This window comes from Coptis chinensis, chromosome 8 (genome assembly GCF_015680905.1).
Source record: "Coptis chinensis isolate HL-2020 chromosome 8, ASM1568090v1, whole genome shotgun sequence".
NCBI lineage: Eukaryota > Viridiplantae > Streptophyta > Magnoliopsida > Ranunculales > Ranunculaceae > Coptis > Coptis chinensis.
The window spans coordinates 8,280,859-8,303,650 of NC_141463.1; the positions used below are offsets into that span (position 1 = coordinate 8,280,859).

The 22,792-nt window shown below is 35.4% G+C and overlaps 3 protein-coding genes across 4 annotated transcripts; 2 read left to right on the top strand and 1 right to left on the bottom strand.

Annotated features, from left to right (window-relative positions):
- Positions 1-502: 502 nt before the first annotated feature.
- Positions 503-1,061, top strand: LOC147479701 (ATP-dependent helicase/nuclease subunit). Its single transcript, XM_086577492.1, has 2 exons — positions 503-709; positions 777-1,061. The coding sequence occupies exons 1-2, from the start codon at positions 587-589 to the stop codon at positions 861-863; spliced, it is 210 nt and encodes a 69-aa protein (XP_086433618.1). The 5' UTR covers positions 503-586; the 3' UTR covers positions 864-1,061.
- A 553-nt stretch (positions 1,062-1,614) lies between these two features.
- Positions 1,615-7,110, bottom strand: LOC147479702 (Rhomboid-related intramembrane serine protease family protein). 2 transcript variants are annotated; one of them, XM_086578550.1, is made up of 7 exons: positions 6,955-7,110; positions 5,737-6,338; positions 5,219-5,420; positions 4,905-5,070; positions 4,015-4,185; positions 2,059-2,213; positions 1,615-1,925 (listed from the first exon to the last, which is right to left on the bottom strand). In XM_086578550.1, exons 2-7 carry the CDS (start codon positions 6,332-6,334, stop codon positions 1,691-1,693), a joined length of 1,527 nt encoding a protein of 508 aa, XP_086434676.1. In that variant the 5' UTR covers positions 6,335-6,338; positions 6,955-7,110; the 3' UTR covers positions 1,615-1,690. The 2 variants fall into 2 exon arrangements, with proteins under 2 accessions (XP_086434676.1, XP_086434677.1); XM_086578551.1 differs by having other exon boundaries at positions 6,900-7,016.
- Positions 7,111-17,477: 10,367 nt separating this feature from the next.
- Positions 17,478-22,584, top strand: LOC147479703 (transcription factor HHO3-like). The gene is made up of 4 exons (XM_086577677.1): positions 17,478-17,908; positions 17,995-18,552; positions 18,651-18,727; positions 22,031-22,584. Exons 1-4 carry the CDS (start codon positions 17,767-17,769, stop codon positions 22,403-22,405), a joined length of 1,152 nt encoding a protein of 383 aa, XP_086433803.1. The 5' UTR covers positions 17,478-17,766; the 3' UTR covers positions 22,406-22,584.
- The last annotated feature ends 208 nt before the right edge of the window (positions 22,585-22,792 follow it).

Genomic DNA, 22,792 nt, shown 5'->3' on the forward strand with positions numbered 1-22,792 from the left:
GAGTGCAATTTTAGTGTAAAAACACGATCTCGATTTTCTGGCGAAATATCAAAACCCGATATGTATAGGCATGAGAGCGGGTGCACTCTGGGTAAGGCCAACTCGAGCGCATGCACGCCCTCTTCTATTCCATCTTTTTCCAACTTCCAGTTGACATGTTTCATAAACAGCTAAAAAAAACTATTTTCTTTTTCCAGGCAAGGACGCGGACGCGCTTATGGCAATGCCAATCTGAACGCGCACTATCACTTCTTCAAATGAACAGTAATTCTTCATGCCACATGGTGAGGGACTCACACCCAACATATTCATGATTCTAAGCTCATCATTCTCCACAAAATCCAAAAATTTCCACCCTTCACCTATAGATCTTTCAACAAGATGATCCTCATCGTGAGCATTTTAGAAAAATGAACATGCGTTGCACGTGTGAATCTGAGTGAATACTGAATAGTGAATGAATAACAGAAATAATAAAATAGGAAAAAGAAAGAAAAAAAGAAAACCCATTTATTAGACCCATGGGCCTTAGGTTGAATAAAGCCCCACAATTGTTTGTAGAGTTGACAGTGACACAGAAGAGATAATGGTGGGAGTGAGGCCATCATTACCTTCACAGACATGGGGTTATGTGAGAATCATTACGGGTACCCTTCTCGGCGGGGCTCTCGGTTTTTACGTAATGCATCGTTTGGAACTAAGTCACAAGGTAACCTTCTTAAACCCCCCCACTCTTTATTTTTCTTTAAACCCCAAATGCTTGCTTCTTTTTTCAGGAGAAGATGAAGCAGAGGCTGCTTAAGTATGAAATGGAAATGAAAAGAAGACAAGATGAGCTCAAAGATGATTCTTCTTCACTGTAGCCCACCACTACTTGGTTATGCTTCTTCACACTTTTTTGTTAAATTTAGCTTTTGTTGTTGAAAATAATGTCTTCAAGTTTTCATTTTGAGTCCTGAGGAAGTCACGATGTTACTATCAGAATATATAATTTCTTGTATTTGGGTGGATTCAATTTAGTGGCTGCCAATCAATAGATATAACACTTTTTTACCTTTTTATCTAGGTACTGAATGGTAAATATATAACTAAAAATCATAAATGGGAAACATTTGTTTGTTTGGAGATATTCGCAGAGGAAGGTGGAACAGTTTACGTCATAGGGGTCAGGGGCTAACAGGGCACACTAAACCCCCACTAGGGCACTCCAATGGGGTGTAAAATTACCCCCACTAATGAATATTTTTGGAATTGTATAGATTGATAACTCATAAATATCTTGTATCTCTAAGACTTACTGCTTTGATAACGAGTTAAATACCACTTTACTACAGACTTGTTAAACGAATCTGTATAAACCGTTATTTTAAGTGATCAAAAGGGACTAAGGGTCTAACAGGAAGTAAACATTTGGGGTGTAAAATTTCCACTCTATACGGACATCTCTTGGGACAATGAATATTGACCAACCAACACCATGTTACTGCTTTGATAACGAGTTAAATACCACTTTACTACAGACTTGTTATGAATCTGTATACCGTATATCAAAAGGGACTAAGGGTCTAACAGGAAGTAAACATACACCACACGACATCTCTTGGGACAGGTACATGACCAACCACACCATGTTAGTAGAGGCATATATTAATATCTGTGTCATTAACTCTACATCAACTTCTTCTTTTTTTTACATAAAGCTATTCTCCAGTGTATCAACTTGAGGTTCAACAAATAAAAGTAAAGAGCTCAAAATGACAATAAAGACGGCAAAGGTAACTATTGATTTACAAGGATCAGCATAATGTCTAACAAGCGCAAATCCATTTTTTTTATCAGTCTTCGAGGGTAAATTATCAAGTTGTAGCGTTGGGCACGTGAGAAAGCCATAAGCAATTCCGACACACGCTGCTCCCAAATGTGACCTGCAACATGGTGATGAATTTCAGTTACAATATCTTTACATTAACATCTAGTCTTTGAAATGGGCGATAGACCTAATACCGAGAACTAGTAAATGAGATATCTTTTTGAAATTACAAAATATAGGATACTAACCAGTTGTCAATTGGTCCAAAGTTGCTTAACACAAAGCTGAGAGCAGTTGCTATCACAGCCTTGCGAAACATACTTTCAGAGACTTCTTTTTCAATTGCTTCTTTATTCTGGAACTGATAGATGAGCCAAGCTCCAATGATGGCAAAGATGGGACCCTGAGCATGCAAGAAACTCAGTGTAGTATTCTACATTGTATGAATATAAAATGAGCATGAAACGGATTGGGAAGTTAAAGGAAATATATATGGCAGTGAGACAGCTCGTAAAAGCTGATGATTTTACTCAGTTTCTTATTAGGTGGGACCTAGAGAGCTCGTGAGTATTCGAACATATTGGCCTAATAGGCGATGCAGAAGCAATGGACATAAAGTACTTGTGTAAGTAAGGTTTTTAATCAAGAAAGCGCATGTTTGTTTACAATGTATGAATTTGATATCTTGATCAGTAGGCTGCAGTATATAGGGTATGGGCAAAAAGAGAACAAGAGTAGATTCAAAGATGAGTATACTCCTACTTAGTTGTCTGGTAGTACCTTGTCTAGGGTTGAACTCAGAAGCAGAGGATGATCCTACCATCTGTGAGGTGTCAAGAGGATAAGGGTGCAAGTATGATATAGAATGGAAAGGCTTAAATGTTGGTCTTGATTTCCTCTGAAAATATTATGAGGCTTAATGCAATAATGCAGATGGAACTTAGACAAGGAAGAACCTAAAGTAAGGCAGTCCTTATGATTTTCCATGCAGTTTTGCATCGTCTAGAGCTGTGCACCTCTTTTAGTGTCGAAAAAAATCTGATACCAGATCCTTGAACGGCAGTCTTGATGTACTAGCATGGAGGAGCACTGGTTGGAGATTGTGAGGGAGACCTGTCTTTGGAATTAGTTGAGGGTAGGTTTTCAAAACAGGCTATGTTGGGACCTGTAAGTCTGTAACCAGTAACTTGAATTGAGTTTTATTTCACAACCCCCTTCTGACAGCTTGGATCGTGTTTTAGCCAGGAGACACAAGGATGATCATAGATTTGATTGCCGGTAGTTGATAGTGTAAGATAGCAGGTATTGCTCTGCTTATTATACTTACCTTATATTACTTATGCAAAAATGAAAGTTGCATCACATGGTATTAATGTGGTTTAAAATCAAGTACAATAATGATAAGTATGTATGATGATCCAGACTAGTAAAGACTATGTATACCTATTCACATAAATAACTTATATCAGTTTTTATTATTAGCCATGTGCCAGGTGGTCCAAGTGTAGAGCAAGCTAGAGTTCCTATTTTATCGTTACAAGGGTTGGTTCGCATTTCACTGGGTACTCTGTTGGCAAACATAATTGTGCCCTACAGACCTTCACCTAATTAGTTTTAGTTAGCTAGTTTGGTTGTTGTTGTTGTTGTTTTTTTTCCTTAAGTATAATTAATACATACAAATACACGAATATTACTGGTTCGAAATACTATGATGGCCTAAGATCAATTCCTTACAGGAAGAAACCTGTTGAGTTAAATAGGTAAACAAGACTAGCATTATCAAAATTGGTAAAAGTATAATATAAGTAGTGATTGTAAATGCAGTAGAAAAGTTATCTGGTCTACTCTGTATATTTACAGTGTTCAGAATGAGTAATTTTTTGCAAAAAGTTCAGTTGAAATAAAAACAGTTTCTTGTAGGAAACAATCCTATTATCTATTGTTTTTGTTGTTGTTTCTTTCTTTCTGTCGTTAAAATTCTTCTTTATTTCTATGTATGTTTTGGTTATATTTGTGCTACTACTTAAACAACTGTTGTAAAAATTTCTACTGAATCTAACAGTTTCTTGTAGGAAACAAACCTATTAATCCTATTATTGTTGGCTGTTGTTGTTTGTTTTTTCTTTCTACATACATTGTGGTTATTATGTTATAATAGTGTAACTACTTAAACATTCTATAAGAGCTTGAGCTCAGGTTCTTACCGTCCCACCAACTGTTGGTTCTGGTGTGTGAATATAGCTTGTCATGTTGCCAGAGATTCCCCCAAGTAAATATATCAAGAAAAATGTAAATGAACCATATCCTTTGCAAACCTGAGGTGCAAAGCTTAGAAGCACCCAGAAGCCTAGAGCAACATGAAAAATACCAGAGTGCTGCACAGACATAGATCTTCTTAGAGCAAGAGTGGGTATACACTAAAAAAGATTAATAGGAATTGAAATAAAGCTTAATATTAAAAGTGCAAATGTCCTAATTACAGAGAAGTATTACAGTCTCAGACAAATATGTGCTATTATAGTCATTATAAACTTAGAACTGATTTGATTTTGTGTATGTGGTGGTTTTGTGAGGATTAATTATTGGGGACAGACAGACAGGTATTGTGTGTGTGTTGGGGGAGAGATGAGACAACAGTGAGAAATTTGAAGAAAGTGGTACAGGGGAACATGTTTCATCAATTAAACATAAATTTTGAAGTACCATTCACGAGGAGAGTACCTGACATAAATTTTATTGCATAAAACACAGAGAAGCTGTACTTGAAAAACTATGAAGTGTCTAAGGCATTACTTACTGTCAACAAGGTAATTAACTGGCAATCTACCTACTTGTTAAGAAACAGAAATTTGTTCTTCTGTCGAGCAAGAAAGATAAATTCGTTATTTGGTAAAATATAGTTGGTCTTTCTTGACTTAGGTTGATACATATAGTGTCTGACAACATAGGACTGTAGACACATTGTAGGATAAGTAGTGAGCTTTATTTTTCAGTTAATTTATGTGCATCGAGTTTAATAGTCAAGAGTTCCATTTACACATTGAATAGGCAAAATAAGAAATACAGTAACACGAACCAATCTTCAATCTTGTACCAGAAACATTGGCGTCACTAGCCTCCACCACTCTCCATCCAGAATCAGTTGGTTTATCTTTGCTCCATACAATGAAGGAAGTGTCAAGAGCTCTACATCAGAGGTCTTAACTGGACTTGCTTTCTCAAATAGAAAGACACCTATATTCATTGAAGCCAGCACACATCTAGAACCAAGTACACGAAGCATTAGTTCAGAAATAGTTACACAAATGGAACACAAAGCCATAAAATGAAGAATTGCTACAGTACACGAATATGGATTGATTGTAGGAAATGAATGTCAAGGACAAATGGAGTTGAAAAGAAGCTTACATCAAATAAAGATCAGAGGTTTCTTCTTGTGGCTGAACACCTTGAGAAAATTTTGGATTAGGCTCGTCATCCATCTTTTCAAACTGCACATAATTCTCTACCATTTTCTCCTCACTACTTCCATAATCTCTATTGACATGCTGTTCTGATCTCATCAGATTCATCTCCTTAGTAGTCAAAATGGTTTTATGTGATTTTATTGCTGCAATAAAGGAAAGGAAAAGGGTGATGAATTTTCTTAGTTCAGAAACAAGAAGAACTACAATGATAATTCTGATTGAAGGAGAAAAAAGCACTAGATATCAATATGCAGATTAAAAAATAAGAAGTGATTGAATATCTTTTTGTGGTGGAGCACTTAGTCTCTATACATACTCTATAGTCTCAACAAGAACTTAACCACCTGACATAGAATATTGAAATCTCTACAGTTAAGTGAAGAAAACATATATTCTTTTGCCCAAAACTAATTGCTCCTTATAGATATATTAAGGTCTGACATTTTTGAAAAAACTTACCTTTAAGTTTGCTATGATAGATTTCTAGAGAAGCCAGCCCCTTCTGTGCTTCAATGTCTGTAGTTTTGCTAGGAATATTAGAAGAAGGCTGCAGCTCATTTTCAGATATGGGCATAGTTTCAGAATCTCCTGAACTGATGAAGGATGGTTGCTGCTTATGTGAGTTATTTCGAAGCTTTCCAAAATAAGAATCCAATGCTTCCAATTGCCTTCCAATACTACTTGATTCTGAAGCATACATAGTCATAGGATGTTTATCTGTATGCAATTTGTTTTTCAAACTAGACGACATCTCATTTTCTTCATCACGAAGAGTGCATAGAACATGTAGTCCAGTGACCTGAAATGCCATGGATGTTCTCTGACAAACTGTGGAAAACACATCAGCTCCTTGTCTCGTCTTTCCTTTGTTTTGAAAAGTAGTATGATGTAAAACATCATTTCTCCTGTTACCATAAAATGAGCAAAAATATTTGCTTTTCTTTTGTCTGGCACTGCAGTCATCTGCAATACTTCTTCCTTTCAGTTTCATTGATTTTGAAAGAGGAGGAACTTGATCTTTAGTGTACAAGCTCGAATATGTTGGAACTAGAGCCATTTGTCTGTATGATTATGGAGGGAATGGTATTAGCAACTACCCAAACCGTAAGGGGAAGGTTCAAATGTTCAATGTATAGTATATTCAAATTTTGGTCTGTTTCCGACTTTTTCTATATTGGTCTCTGTATTCTTAATGGTAGACATTTTATAGGTCTGAGTTTGCCTATGCAGAAGTTAGTAGATGAAAATATATATGATGCTAAAAATGTATTGGAGAGTTGTGATATATGGAATTGTTCAGACTGGATAAGTCAAAGGATAATGTTCAAGTGTGCGTTCTTTTCCAGATACTGATGTTCAGTTATATACTATTATCAATCCTACGTAAACACAGGGTACTCAGTGAACCAGAAACTGATAGGATCATCACCCAATATTCAAAACACAATAGAAACAGGAATATAGAGTGTCGGAGTTACTCAGAAGTCTCAAACTAGATGCAAGTAATTCACTTATACAATCCGAACACCAGAAGAAGCAGAACAAAGTTATAAGTTCTGATTTTGAAGCAGAAGTGTTTTTATAGTCTTATATACAGTTGGAGAACATAGGAGAACATATACCTGAACTTCTAAATCGTACAGGAAGTAGTTAAGCTAGCAACTTGCTAATTATTACCTTAAATGCTCTGGCCACTGACAACAGGAAGCTGTACTTGTTCCACTAAATTTGGTACTTAGGAGCTTATCAAGGCATGCAGAATCACAAGGAACAAATCCAAGTTATTCTATCTTATCAACGTTGGCCCATTGTATTATTGCCAAGTGTCAGTTGGATGTCTTAAAACCTTCTTTTGATTGCTCAAACTGGATTTACAAGGCCCAGGTGGGGCATTCATATATAAAGTCTAAATCCCCATCATTTGACAAGGCCAGGTAGGGGGTTGGGCTATCATTTTATTTTTATTTTTTTTATCTAAATCCCCACACGATTTGAGCTATTTTCGATAAAATGTTATTTGTTTTCTTGAATTGCTTGTTCTTTGACTAGATTCAGCAAGTTTCCAAAATTTGGAGAGGACACATTGCCTTATATATAGTCCAGAGTACAGACAACATAACATAACACACGCTGACCCAAACACCCTAATGTGGCACGGAGTTCGCACTGTTTGAATGTTCCAGTTCTCGCGTATGCCACATGTCTCTGTTGGAGGACCTACTTGATCTTCTCCTGGAATTGAAAACTCAAATAAAAACGGAAAACTGGAAATTGGGCTGAAACCCAATTCTAAGTTCGTTATAAGAAACAAGTAGTCACTTTGGGCTTTATTAAAGGCCCCTTCGATTTTGTGGTTTGCTGAGGAAGTATGAAATTTAAAATGGAGAAATGAAACTCAAGAACACCATTATGCATTTACGCAATCCTAAAGTCAGTTGGTTTTGGTTGCCGATGGCTTTTGAGATTTAAGTTGCGCCTTCTCTAACAGCTGTATTGAGATCACATCACACATCAACGAAAGGAGCTGAGGTTTCAGGTGTGCATCATTGTGAGCCACCCTATGGCCTATGCTCTCACAGTCTCACTAATAACATGCACGACTCTCTTAAATCTTAATCACGAACATAATATTGGCATAAGTCTTGAGGATTTCCTATTTGTCAAGTCAAGTAGGTGGTCGGGTTAGAAAGAGTTCAACACCAAAGATGTGATGTGGTCATGTGGATCTCCCCTTGCCAGTACAAGCATAAAATCCTGAACTCAGGCGCCAGTTGCCCGATAGTGCGGCGTCCTCATCCAATGGGTAGTAAAGTTATCTTGGTAATTGAAATCCATTGGTCCAGTTCCACTGCTGTACAGGAGCCAATAGGATAGTCACTTCCTGAGTTTCTTCATTATCTTTTGGCCAACTCAAGCGTCAGTTTTGATGAATAAATATAACCGGTTGCTGGGACTCTGCAATTGTTTTTATCCACGGCTAATGTGCATTTATACATGCACTGCAAAATCAATATATGTGCAGATGTGCAGTACTGCCTATCTGACTATCTCAATGCATTTTAACTGCTGATGAAAACAGTTGCAAAACCCTGGTGCATGCATTTGTTAATTAACGTAGTGTCGCGAAGTTTACCTCCCAACTAAGTTGGTGGCTGAAAAGATTGTCATGTAGCTCAATCCTTGTGGTACCAACTAGGCCTGTGTAAACCATTAAGCAACACTTAGGGTGTGTTTGTTTAGTGGCAAATGGGGGTGGCAAATTTTATTTTCCCACTAGATGCACCATTAGCCAGTGTTTGGCTGTATTTAAGAGTAGGGGCAAACACTATTTACATTTTGCCGGCAAACGAAATTTTCCCACTAGAAGTGGGAAAATAGAATCCACCTCCCCCCCTAAACTCTTTTGCCACTCGATATTTTCCAACTAGGGTAAGAAAAATCATCTCTCCCTCTCTCATTCACGAAGGAAACTTTTGATATTTTTTCTCTCTCTTGTAAAAAGTTTTGTGTGTGGGCATGGCGATCCTGAAGGTTTGATTTACGATAGATGATGATGATGTTTTGAGGGGCTTTTACTGTTTTGTTTTTTTGTGTAGTGGTAGAACTGCAGGATCTACTTTGAAACGCTTCTTTTTCTTCCTCTTCTTCTTGAAGTTTTAAGTTTTTCGGTCTTTAATTACGCCAATATACACTAAAAAAACATACAAAAAGGTACAATCTTTTCAAGGTTGTTTCCGCAATTTATATCAGCAAGCCTTCACTTGGCAACTTTGTCTCATCAAATGAATCTATGTGAGATTGGTGTTTGTTTGTATTCTTGGATGCTGATTTTCGTTGTTCCTGATATCAAAAGACGCATCCATAGCCTAATGTATAAGGTCATTGGGCATCATGTTATTAATTTTCTTTTGATAATTTCTACCTGTGTATCTCTGTTCTTCACTACTTTTCATTGTGCTTTTAGTTCATTTTCTTTCTGTGGCATAACTTCAATATTCTATGCTCATTAATGTTTTGAACGAAGTCTAACATTTCATCTTCTAGAATCTCACACTGATGTGGTTGTTGAATGTTCCAAGTGGAAACTGGTTGAAGTGGTGAACATATTGGTTCAGTAGCAACATTTCCACTTAACTATTTATATTATTGATTTAATGTATAAGATTTAGTGTATACTGTCCTATAAGATGAGCCTTATGCCAGGTTGTGTGTGTGTGTGTGCTGCCTAGTGGTGGTGGTGCTGCTGCTGGTAGTGTGGTATGGTAGTGTGGACTGGTGTTGGCCCTGCTGCAGGTAGTGTGTGCAGCATGAGTGTGTGACTGTGAAAACCCTGGTGGTGCTATGCATTTGCTGCTGTTGCAAGGTGCTAGGTGGTGCTGCTGTTGTGTGCTGCTGATGCTCGGTGTTGCTGCTGTTGGGTGCTACGTGTTGTTGTTGCTGCTGTTTGGTGCTGCTGCAAGGCGTTAACGTATGTTTTGCATATGTGAGTAGAGGTTTCAAGCATTTAATTTAATGGGATGTTTGGTTTTTAAAATTCTTATGTTAGACTAGGTTTTGAATTGTCCAATTTACTTGCTTAATTTGGTAGTTCCATCTTTGCAATAGTTGATGATCCTTGGTGATGTATCAAGATGATGAGTTAATGAAATGGTGTTCTAGAAATGTTGTAGTATGTTAGTGGTGTGATGATGTTTATTGAGCAGTCGGGATATTGGAATTTGAGTTTGTTTCTCCAGAGGTGTTTGTTCACCCGTCATACTTGGGAAGTTTACGTAGTTGGAATTCAATGTTCTTTCTATTTTTATACTTCATTAAGTTTGGAAACCAAAAAAATAATATTTCCAAAAAGTTAAAAAATCATTTGCCACGGACAGAAAAAAACCATGTAAACAAACGCTGGCAAAACTGGCAAATCTTATATTTTCCAAACTGAAATTTTTCCAACAAATTAGCAAAACACTTAGATTTACACAGCCTTAGATTTATAGAAATAACGCCTTGATGCTGGAATTACGTCAGTTTACGTACATATCACGTTGAATTGTTACATAGTGCCGACAAACAAGGTGAATAAGTCTTGTTAAAGTCCAAAGAACTTCATTCCATGGGCCATGACAGGTGAATTTCGGCTTGGGGGATATCCTAAACGTATATATAAAGAATGCCCTCTCGAGGTCCAAAAGAATACTAAGAACATAAATTTATAACGCACTTGACATTGTACCCACCCTCTCATCGGGTATTTTTTTCCTTCCATGAATCCTCTCATAAGAGGTACTTTTACCTTATAGTCGCCAAGGGACATTTTTCTCATCTAACTCGCAATTTAATTATGTACAGAACTACAGATAGATTACAGTTGATGCTTTATCTTCTTCAAATTTATATATAATAAGTACTAAGTAATATGACAAAGCCAGAGGTTCTAATGCCCATACCATTTTATATATATAGAATTACAACTAGGGAATCTGTGAACGAACTCTGTTTGACCCCCCCACTCAAGAGTCAAGACTTAACAATTTCATAGGTCTTGATTGACCGTTTCATAATTTTCCGCCAAAGCAAAGTCCAATTAGGTTTAGGCACAAACCAAACCGCTGGCCGGTTCAATAACTTGTTCTTTTAAAAAAAAAATCTCCATTTTTTTTGCTAATCAAGCGTCATTGCTTTCGTATTTAAAAAAATATCGAGCATACCATGCACTTGTCTATTTTGTGTTACACTTCCCAGAGGTAGTCTCCAAGAGTCCCAGGGGGGACACTTTATTACCTTTCCTCACCAATTCACAATACAATTATGTAGAACGAGATCAGATTACAGTACGTTTCTCTGGTCCAGATCAGGTGACAGTTTATAATGCCTTGTCTTCCTCATATTGTAAATGTGCAAACATTCAAGTAACATGACAAATGCTCCATTCCATTTTGTATACGATTACAACAACGAATAGTTGAACAAAGTCTGAATACGAACTAGATCCATAAACAACTAGGGTATATATGAACAAATGCTGAATATAGATCTAGATCCATCGCTCTAATATAATAATGTGATAGTTCTTGATTGACTTCCATAAATACTCCGCCACAACGATGTCTAACTTCGTTTACAAGTAAAAACCAAAGGTACATTTACGGTTTTTTATTTTTTTATAAGAAATTAGTCTCAAAGTCCAATTTTAAGGAAAATAAAGTCTAGAGGACACGGTTTTTTGTGAGTAACTCACAAAGAGAAATTTTGAGAAAAAGTAACTCACAAACCCACTATTTTAAAATTAGTAATCTTCAAGGACAAAATAAGTTCTCCCACCTTGGTTATCAAAAAAAAAAAAAAGTTCTCCCACTTTTTTATATTTTTTTTAAATGCCAGTTATACCCTTCCGTGAAAATAACCCAAAGACAAATAACCCGGATTTAAAATAAATATTTTCCAATTTTACCCTTTATGTCATTTTACTATGAACAATAATGTTAAATACATTTACTTTTCACGGTGTATGAACAACGATTGTTCATATCCAAATAGGTAAATGTATCTTATACAATAGATTGATGTATGAACATTGAATATTCGTACCCAAAGGACTATGAATATTCAATGTTCATACACAAAAACTATGAATATAGAAGGTTTATAGAAAGGTTTATGAACATCAAATGTTAATACCAAAGCAATTATGAACATTGAATGTTCATACCCAATCAATGTTCATACCCAAAGGGCTATGAACATTAAATGCTCATACCCAATCAATGTTCATACCCAAAAAACTATGAACATTGAATGTTCATACCCAAGATTATGAACAATCAATGTTCATACCTACCAATTGAAAAAATTTTAAAGTAGTCATGAACAATAATTGTTCATGTTTGATGTATGAACACTTTTGATGTATGAACAATGATTTTTCATACTTCCAAATAGGTATGAACAATCTATGTTCATACCTATTGGATCATTGTTCATAGCTCCAATAGATATGAACACTTATTGTTCATAGCTAATGTTTGTAATCAGGGGTATAAACAATGAGTGTTCACACCTGCTTAAAGGTATGAACAATGATTGTTCATACTAAATACACCAGATCGTTTTGTCTGGGCCGGGCCGTTAATTATTTCGCGTCAGGAGTATACTTGATATTTCATCTACCCGATCCATTTTTTATTTCGCGTCAAGGGTCCACCTTTCATCTACCCAGTCATTGTGAGTTACGGAAAAAAAAAAAAAAAAGTGTCATTGAGAGTTACATTTTCAGCAGTTTGTTCTTGAGAGTCACTCCCTAATTTTTTTAAGGCCATTGTATCTTGGACACAATTCTAGAAAAATTTGAGGCATACCACGTGTATATTTTGTATTAAGCAGTGTTTAGAAAACCGGACCGGACCGGTGGTTGAACTTTGACCCTAAATTTTCGATTCGGTTTCGCTTAAAACTTGAGTTTATGGTTCGACCGGTGTAAGCTTAAACCGTGGTTGAACCGACGAATCGGGTTGAACCGGTTCAGTTCTAAACCGGATCACCCTTATATATATATATATATATATATATATATATATATATATTTTTTTTTTTTTTTTTTTTTTTTTTTTTTTTGAAAATTGATAATGTGGGGAGTTGAACCTAACACCTAAACAAGATAATCCAAACTCCAAACTCCAAACCAACATACTACTATGTATTTCTTGTATAAGAAATTTATTTTGATATATAATATCAATTAATATTGAATTAAAACATGTATTTATTTATTTTATTATTATAATTAATAAAAAATTTGCTAAATAAACATCAATCGGTCCGACCGAGTCGAACCATGGTTGAACCTGGTTGAACCATTTTAACAAAAAATCGGTTTGATTACCGGTTCGGTTTTCAAAACATTGGTATTAAGACTTTCCAAGTTACCAGTGACTTGAGCCGGCATAATCTTGATCTTCCAGAGTTCCAGATATAGAACTATAGAAGATCGAAATTGTGAGTTCAACTTCAAAGAATATACTTCCTAAAATTCTCTAGATACTTTGTGTTCAAAAGCTTGAAAACGTGAAAAACAAGCAGGTGACATTATTATAAGTTTATAACCACCAAATGCAATCATGCATATATGTCCATATATGTTTATCAAAAAAAATATATATGTCCATATATAAGATCCTAAAGATCCTGTTTGTGTTATTAACCAAGTTAGAATAACAATATTTTCTTACTACACCCCCTAAAGTTTGTACGCCTCGATTTTTTCTGAAAACCCTTTATTTTCGAAATCATTAGTGATTGTCTCCCATTATGTCAATTTTATATATAATAAACGTTGGTATTTTGTATATTGGTAAATTTGCCTCTAATTCAAATTTGTAAAACCCCCCATTTTTAACATTCAAATTTTCCCTATTTTTCAATCTCCTCATTCAAACAATATCAGCTAAACTAGTGAGTTCATGTTTAGGGACATATTCCCCATTACCTAATGCCCCAATTCCATAGCCAAGTGTTCAATGGAATTAGTCTTTTTGTTAAGTTTTCTTATTTCACAGCTAATCAAATAATATAAGAAGCTTTTGAGAGGGCAGATAGAGTGCATATCATTGACCTTGACATAATGTAAGGACTACAGTGGTGGGGACTGTTTCAGATTCTCGCATCACGCCCTGGTGGACCGTCTTTTGTTCGGTTAAATATGTTTGGGGCGAATATTGAAGCATTGGAAGCTACCAGGAAGCGATTGTCTAATTTTGCAAAGACATTAGGTCTTCCATTTGAGTATTTTCTTGTGGTTGAAAGATTGGTAATTTGAATCCTGAAAGATTGAATGTTAGTGGCGGTGAGTGTACTAGTTGGGGGGGAGGGGGTGAGTTAACTGCAGATGGAGGAGAGTGTATAGTGTACTGGTGGTGGTGGTGGAGAGGGTACTGGAGGTGGCGGTGAGTGTATTGATGGTGGAGGTTAATGAACTATAGGTGAGAGAGAGTGTACTGGTGGTGGTGGTGGTGGTGGTGGGAGGTGGGGAGAATATATTGGTGGTGGTGGTGGGTGGACTGGAGGTGGTGGTGAGTGGACTGGAGGTGGAGGGAAATATATTGGTGGTGGAGGTGAGTGAAATGGAGTTGGAGTTCGAAAAAGAGATTGAAAAATGGGAATTTTTTTAATTATGGGCAAATTTGTCAAGATTTTGAAAATAAAGGATTTTAACTAAAAAGGGTACCAACTTTGGTGGGTAGGAGGAGGGGGGGTGTTAAGTAAAAAAACCCTAGAATAATTTGGAAGAGGTCCAAAAGTAATGGTGTCTCATCAAAGTAGTTCTACAATAGCTACGACATACATCTCAAAAAACTATTTACCGATTAAGTAAGGAATCATGGTGTCTGAAACTAATAATTTGTGACTTTGTACTGGTGGACTGGTGGCGAGGGAGTAAACTGGAGTTAGAGAATTTTATGGGAGATTGAAAAATGGGGAAAATTTGAATGAGTTTTTTTTTTTAACAAATTTGAATGTTAAAAATGGGGAGGTTTTTACAAATTCGAATTAGGGTCAAATTTGTCAATATACAAAATACCAATACTTGTTACACAGAAAATTAACAAAGTGAGAAAACAATCACTAATAATTTCGAAAATGAAGAATTTTCACAAAATGAGGTACACAATTTTTTTTTTGGTAAATAAAAAAAGTCTTAGAATAACTTGGAAGACGTCCAAAAACAGTAGTATCTCATGAAAGTAGTTCGACAATAGCCACTACATACACCTCAAAAAGTTATTCATGATTAAGTGAGAAATCATGGCGTCAGAAACTAATAATTTGTGATTGCAATGCGGCAATGAGATCCAATAATATTCCAATGATTCTAGTCCAGCCCGGCCATTTCTTGCTGAGTTGCTGCAAAATCCCTTTGCTTAATTTGCTTAACTAATACGCTTTGGGACGTGGGTAAGAGGACAACTAAGAAGAGTGAAGATACCTGAAGTGCAAAACTCCAAACTAGCATACATTTACAAGTTTTTACATGATCGAGAACTAGTCGAAATGATTAGTTTAAACCATTGTTAGTTATAATATTGATGCAATGGGCATCTCCGATGCGAATATTTCCTATTTTACCTATTTTTCTTGTGGCTCATACAAAACAACTTACATGTATCTGGAGAATATTCTAGCTTTCATACATAGCGGATAACGTAAATATATGGAAACATCTTATATTTTATATTGTGATAAACACGGTTCCGAATATGGTATTAGAACATATGGGTGATATGGAAGGGACCATATGTTGGTATGACATTTGTCAATTATTCATATAAATAAAAATGATATTATTCAATCATATCTTCATGCATTTTTTTTGTTATGTTGAATTTTTATTAGTAGTTTGTTTTGTTCCGATCTATTTGACAACTGTCGACATCCACCAAATATACATAGTTTCTTATGAATCCATTTTCATGATAGAATTTTAACAACTTTTTAGCTGGAAGATATTTATGAAATGTGGAAACTCATGACAATTTGCTGCCGTGGGACTATTGAGTATGTTGGGGTGTAAAAGGACATATAGAAAATATCAATTATTTTTCTACTATCAAAAGATGCCAATCCCATAAAACAGGAGGTAAATACTGCTCCCTTCTTCTATAGAATGGAAGCGCTAGATTATCAAGTTTTAGTGGGTGTTTGGGTCTTATTATTTCAAAAAATTATTTTTTCTTAAAAAGTATTTTTAGGAAAAAATATTTATTCTAAAAACAATGTTTAAATAAACATGTTTGGTTATGATATTTCTTAAAAGCTATTTTATCATATCAGATATCACATTATATTTTTTGATATTTTGGCATAAAGTACTAAAGTCTAAAACATTCAGGCAATTCATTTGCCTTGAGCCTTCAAAGTGTTTTTCTAAAATAAAAATAGCTTTTTAACTTGAGAAACAAATTTTACCTAATTATCATAAAACTAGTTTTTGGAACCAAAAATTTGTTTTTTTGGATGAAAAACTATATTTTTTTAAATAGAGACCAAACACTATTTATTTTTTCAAAAAATATTTTTTCATTAATAAATATTTTTAGCAATAAATAAATAAGATTCAAACACTTTTTAGGTTTACCAAAAAAATAAAAATAAAATTGTGACTTAGGACAATTTGCAATCATTGTAAAGACTGTGGATTCTTTTCGGAATCTTTCAAAGGTATATGCCCTTCTACGGTTGGAGTTTGGCACTAGACAGATGCACATCAAAACAGTTTATAATGCCAAGCATTGCCAATTTTCTCAGAGACCATTTTCTTGAGACATACAAAAATGTGACCCCTTTATTATTCTGAAAAGTCCAAAAATTCCATTCACCAACCCTAATAATTACAAAAGATACTGAGAAAGATTCTCATAGGTTCACTGGCTCCCCGATAATGTTAAAGGCCAACTAGAATATGGTATATATATATATATATATATCACTGTCGACCATACTATGACATTTTTTATTTTTCTAACAAATTTCAATGTGACGCGGGTAGTACATCCGTACGATAATGCAACAACAATCTTTTGGACGCGCCATAAATGAAAGTTGGAGAGTGGTTTGTTCCGGATATCAATATTGTGATCCTTTCACAAACCTATATTATTTTTTTGATAATATTTTCATATCCTCCTCCTTTCTTATCTTGGGACATGTTCTGCACAATCTTCTGCTGTATTATTTTATCTGGATTTCAAATTCTCAACATGCAACGATATGCACCAATACAAATCTGAACTGACACTATTTGTATCATGTCGATTCATTTAACTCCATCACATATTGTGATTTGTGACATTGCGGAATTTTGCACTATGTGAGTATGTGCTGAAGCACGCTGACATCACTGTCCAAGATCAAAATTTGTGGCTTCCAGACAAATATTCATCCGATCAAAAATTGTCGTTTAGTACACATACATATGCGGCGTGGGGCAGGTAGAAAAAGCTAGCTAAAAAGATTCCACAACGTACTCCCATAGCCAATTCCCTCTTTCCTCAGAATATTCGTTCAAACAGCCGCACCTCTCAAGTCTTAATAATTAAAAACTAAAATATTTATTAATTTTTAGAATTTTTAACTTCGATCTTATCTCCAAAAATGGCTGACATCATCAACAATTCCATCACACACCTTATATATTTTCATTATTTTGACAAAACGACGAACAAGGAATCAAATCCACTGCACCGAATATTCAAGTCTCCCACCTTATTAACTCACCCCACTTACCTATAATCACGCCCCTTCAAAAAACACATCAAAGATTCGATCCATACGCGACGCCTCGACTACTCTCTCTCCTCTCTTTCCTACTTCTTCCAAGTTTATTCCCTTCTTTCTGATTCCATATTCCTTCTTCCAACGGACCTATCTATGTTCACACCACCCATAAATATAAATAGAAACTCATTATTTCTTCTCACTAATATTTCTCCAAGCATATAATTTGTAATGGTAATTAATTACATGGAAACAATGCATACAACAAACAAGAAATCGTATGAAGAATACATGCAAGCTTTAGAAGAAGAACGTCGCAAGATTCAAGTCTTTCATCGTGAGCTACCTCTTTGTTTAGATCTTGTTAATCAAGGTAGTTACGTTTTTCTTAAGGACATTTTTTTTCCCATATCATCTGTATATATGGGTTCTAATTTTTGTTTGTTTTGTTTGGTGAAGCTATTGAGAATTGTAAGCAACAAGTCTATAGTTGTGAAAGATCTGAATGTGAAGAAAATGAAGAAGAAACTTCTAGTGAAGGAGGGCCAGTTTTAGAAGAATTCATTCCTATTAAAAGAAGCTTATCTTCTTCTCAAGAAGAAAAGTCAGATGAACATAAATCGAACGAGTCAAATGGTACAAAAGTTGATTGGCTTAGATCTGTTCAGTTATGGAATCAAAACCCAAGTTCACCATCAAAAGAGGTAATACATAATTCACAGGAAAATAGTGAAAAAGTTATTGGAGTGAAAGAAAATGGAGGTGCATTTCATCCATTTCATAAAAGTAAAGTGGTAAAGCCAATGGTAAAGGCGGTAAAGGAAGCTGAAGTAGGAACTAATATTACAATGACTATACAAAATTCAGTTCCAGCTGCGTCGACGAGTTCCACAGCGGATAATAGTCATAAGAAGAAGGAAGATAAAGAAGGGTTAAATCGAAAAACAAGACGGTGTTGGTCACCGGAATTGCACAGAGATTTTTTACAAGCTTTGCAACAACTTGGTGGATCTCATGGTATGTAAAAACAGATGTGTAATTATTACTATTTTAAGAAAAATAAGTATAAAATTAAATCTAGTAAGAAAATATTAACATTGATTTATTTTTTCTAGCTGCTACCCCAAAGCAAATCAGAGAATTAATGAAGGTGGATGGTCTTACTAATGATGAAGTGAAAAGCCATTTACAGGTATGAAGTTGTACTTGTATCTAACCATCAGTTTTAATTTCCTGAATAATTGCCTGTTATACAGTCTCGTTCGGCTTTCATTAAATCCAAATGAATTAATAAAATGCTAAAATTACTGGAATTAATTATGACTAAAAATAATATTCCTCTATATTCTAAGCTGGAAAAAGACATACAATGTCTTTGGATTTAAGATGGGTAGCTCGGTGCTATTTTTTCGGACAGGACATAATCTTTACAATTTGGTGAAATCGCGTAATCGATGACATTATCGTGAATGATGATTCCTTGACCTTGAATAATGATGATTCCTTGAAGGGTAGAATCTTTAAATCAAGTATATAAACAGTTTGTTGGAAGTCGTCCACTTGGTGTGCCGAATGGGACCGTAAGGTTATAATTAGTCAATGGATGTTTTTAATCAATACAGGAGTAAAGAGTGGCGTGGAGAATCGTCCATGGCATCCGCACTATCCGCATAGATTTTCTTAGTCACTCTTCTGATCCTCTTCGAGAAACATGTGATTCTGTTGTTCGTCAATTATATCTGCCACTTGGCGTATTAGCCTGGTCTTACTATTACTGATCTATTAGTTTGGTCTTGTCAACAAATAGTTATCTCTTGCAACTTATAATCTAGACGTGGTCCTAAATCTTTTGGCTACTGGTGTAATCAGTAATCGTAAGAATGGAGCATTAGTTTTGGGACCGGATTGTATTCATAGTCCCATTTTGGGGGCATAGTAAATTTAGGAATTACCTAATTCTTGATACGACCTGCGCACCATAGATTTAGCCAAATTATTGGTTGATCACAACTTCTACAGTTCCACCTGCTCACCAAACATCTTTTGACATCTCCTCTTCTAGTCTTCTGTCAGTTTCATTTGCGTACGGTTGTACAATAATCTAAATTTTAATATTATAAAGATAAACAATGGGCGTAGCCTTGATTTCAAGCTTGTTTCTGTTGGATGAACCCATAAAGTTTTATTGATAAAACCAACTGATCACATCTATTAAATCGTAAATAAAAATGGAGTTGGTTTTGAGACACAATTATATTATACCAGATTATCTGTTCCTGAGTCGTGATCCGAAGTTTGGTCTTTCTTTTAAACACTCAAATTTGGGTCTTACCTGGTAAACACACCTTGGCAATGTCATATGAAAAAGATGCATCTCGGCATGCTTTTATTTCCTAAAGATTCTCTCCTGCAATCAAAGGATACTGTGAAGTAAGTGCCAGCAACTTTGGGGCAGGCGTGGGGGGAGTTGGGGACTAATTTGTGGTTGAGGCGTTGAGCCTTGGATGCTCATTTATTTAGTGGAACTGTGAAGTTATGATTAGGTTTGCTGTTGGTTCTCAACTCCCAAGTCCAACCAACTCCCAAGTCCAACCAACTTGTCAATATGATCCAATTTAGGGGTATATATATATTTGGATATATACTTGAAAAGAGGATACTGATTAGGGACCACTTTTACAAATTTAATTTGAAGTGGACCAATTCAATAAGTGGTATTGGAATTGTATATATGCTATTATTAGTTTTATTGTATTAGTACCAGACTGTCCAACTATTTACATTTTTATTGGCTTGCCCATAGGGTAGGAAATTGAAACCGACCTGACCCGAATATGTCGGGTTCGAACTATAATTAGTATTTAAATTCGGGTTGCATACGAATACATATAATTTGGGTTTGGATTCGGATACATGTTTTGGGTAATTTTTTACAGTTTTAGTGTTATCTGATCGGATTCGGGTTTGGATTTGTGAAATATTTGCAAAAAATTCGCATTTAGGTTCGGATACTATGAAAAAAAAAAATCAAATTTGGATTCAGATATTGGCATATCCGACCCATTCCCTACCACACTTGCCCAGTTCTCAAGTACTACACATCCGGACTAATTTTCTTTCTTAACTAATTTCCTATTATAACTAATTTTCTTTGTTAACCATGGTTAGGAAGGAGTAAAAATTGTTCACAAGTGTCAATTTCTAATTTGACCCACATGCCCACATACCACTTCCGCCCACATATAAAATTTAGAGGACTGTTTTTTGCATTAATCACATAACTAATTAATGAAGAATTTAAATATCCCTTTCCGAGTAGACCAAAGCAATTATCTTACCATGTCGAACAAACTTAAATTGCTTTGGTCTCGAATGAATATATAAAAAAAAATCATACTCTCATGAACCTATGCAAGGACAAGGACAAGGAAGAAAATCCTTAGAATTTTGAGAAAACGATATCAGCTTGTGGAGGAAAGTGAAGTTGTTTTCTGGTAATTGTAAGTGGACATAAATCGTTGTCATGGAAGGTGATGCTTCAGTCCCATGGTCCTGAAGTTCCAATTTATCTGATGCCCTTTGAGATATTAACTAAATGATCTCTATTTTTTTGCTAAACCATTATCTAAATGATCGTAGATTTAGTAATTAATACAATGGCCGGGAATGAGGGTGAACTAGTATTACTCCCCACTAGATGAGCCAATTAGGATTTCCCCCCCACTAGATGGGAAATTAGGGTCTCCCCCCTAAATACACACAAAAAAAAATCGGTCAACCCACTTTGACTTTTTTTTTTTTTTTTTTTTAGGGGGAGACCCTAATTTCCCAGTGGGGAATCCTAATTGGCTCATCTAGTGGGGGGTAATACTAGTTAACCCCGGGAATGATGATGACATTATGTACATTACACCCTTGTTAAACACGATTTTTTAAAGTATCTTTGAAAACAAATTATTCGGGAAAAATTTGGCTATGATTTGGATTCGGGATTAAAAAGTTTTAAACGGGTAAAGTTTGGATTCGAAAATAATTCGGTCAAAAAATTCGGCAGTTTAAAAAAAAAAAAAAATTGAGAAAAAAAAACTATTTGTTTAGTATGTGATGTGTAGTTCAAATTTCAAAATGAGTATTTACGTTAAAATACTATTTAGAACACTTAAATATAAGTAATTGTTTATAGTTTTGACCTATATTTTGTGAAATGAAAGTGGTTTAGATCTACAAATTTTTTACGAATTTTTATTAGAAAAAATCGAATTATACACGGCAAACGAATGGAGGAATGTTTTATGTTTAGCGAATATATGACCTGTATATTTCCCCACATGTCCCGAATTTACTAACTAGGCATTACACACTGTTTCATGCACACATTCACCTTTAATTTTTATACACTTTTTTATGCATTTTTTCTGTTTAACTTGTTATCATTTCACCGAATTTGATTTCCGCCAAGTTCCTGTACTCATACTTTTATCACCTTTTGTTGCAGAAATATCGTTTACATACAAGAAGGCCTGGCCCATCAATTCACAGCAATTGCAACAATCAACCAACTCAATTTGTTGTGGTGGGTGGCATATGGGTTCCACCACAGGAGTACTCAGGGGTAACAGCAACTAAAAGTGATAGAACATCAAATGTTCCAGAAAGAATTTATGTGCCAGTAGCTGCACCACCACAAGTAAATTTACCATCATGTCAAGGACAGCAGCAACAACGATTACAACTATCAACAGGTTCGTCACATTCGGAGCGAAAGAGCAGCCACACAGAACACAGCATTGAGGATGACAATGCACATTCTGTTTCACCAGTTGCAGCGTCTTCTTCCACTGATACCACAACAGCATCTCCAAACTGTTAAATTAGATGTCTCACTTGAGAAATTAGAGTTTGGTAACGGCCACTTGTTTGTTGTTGTGTTGTAGAGAAATTAGTTAGTACAGGAGAACTTGTAAGAATTTGTTATGTGTTTGTAATTTGAAGTTTTGAATATCTTGTTGGGGTATGTTGTATGCGAATAAAAAAAACAATAAGAGACAAGGACAGAAGTAATAGGTAATAACCAAGGCGCGGATTAGGCTGTCTTTAAAGAAAGATTTTGCCCTTTCCAATAGTGCAGAAAGGAAGCAGTGACGTCTTTCTCACAGGATTTAATAGTTAACAGCAGTTTGACTTTGCACTAGAACAAACTACCCTCTAGAACGGCAGTATAACTTTCTCTGGCGGCTGACAGGAAAAAGAAAAGAAT

Bases quoted from the DNA above. Each gene is read 5' to 3' on its own strand.
- LOC147479701 (XM_086577492.1), top strand. From the start codon at position 587: ATGGTGGGAGTGAGGCCATCATTACCTTCACAGACATGGGGTTATGTG. The intron at 710-776 runs GTAACCTTCTTA...TTCTTTTTTCAG, and splicing joins GTTTGGAACTAAGTCACAAG to GAGAAGATGAAGCAGAGGCT.
- LOC147479702 (XM_086578550.1), bottom strand. From the start codon at position 6,334: ATGGCTCTAGTTCCAACATATTCGAGCTTGTACACTAAAGATCAAGTT. The intron at 5,421-5,736 runs GTAAGTTTTTTC...CCTTTATTGCAG, and splicing joins CTATCATAGCAAACTTAAAG to CAATAAAATCACATAAAACC. The intron at 1,926-2,058 runs GTTAGTATCCTA...ACCATGTTGCAG, and splicing joins TTTGGACCAATTGACAACTG to GTCACATTTGGGAGCAGCGT.
- LOC147479703 (XM_086577677.1), top strand. From the start codon at position 17,767: ATGGTAATTAATTACATGGAAACAATGCATACAACAAACAAGAAATCG. The intron at 18,553-18,650 runs GTATGTAAAAAC...TATTTTTTCTAG, and splicing joins ACAACTTGGTGGATCTCATG to CTGCTACCCCAAAGCAAATC. The intron at 18,728-22,030 runs GTATGAAGTTGT...CTTTTGTTGCAG, and splicing joins AAGTGAAAAGCCATTTACAG to AAATATCGTTTACATACAAG.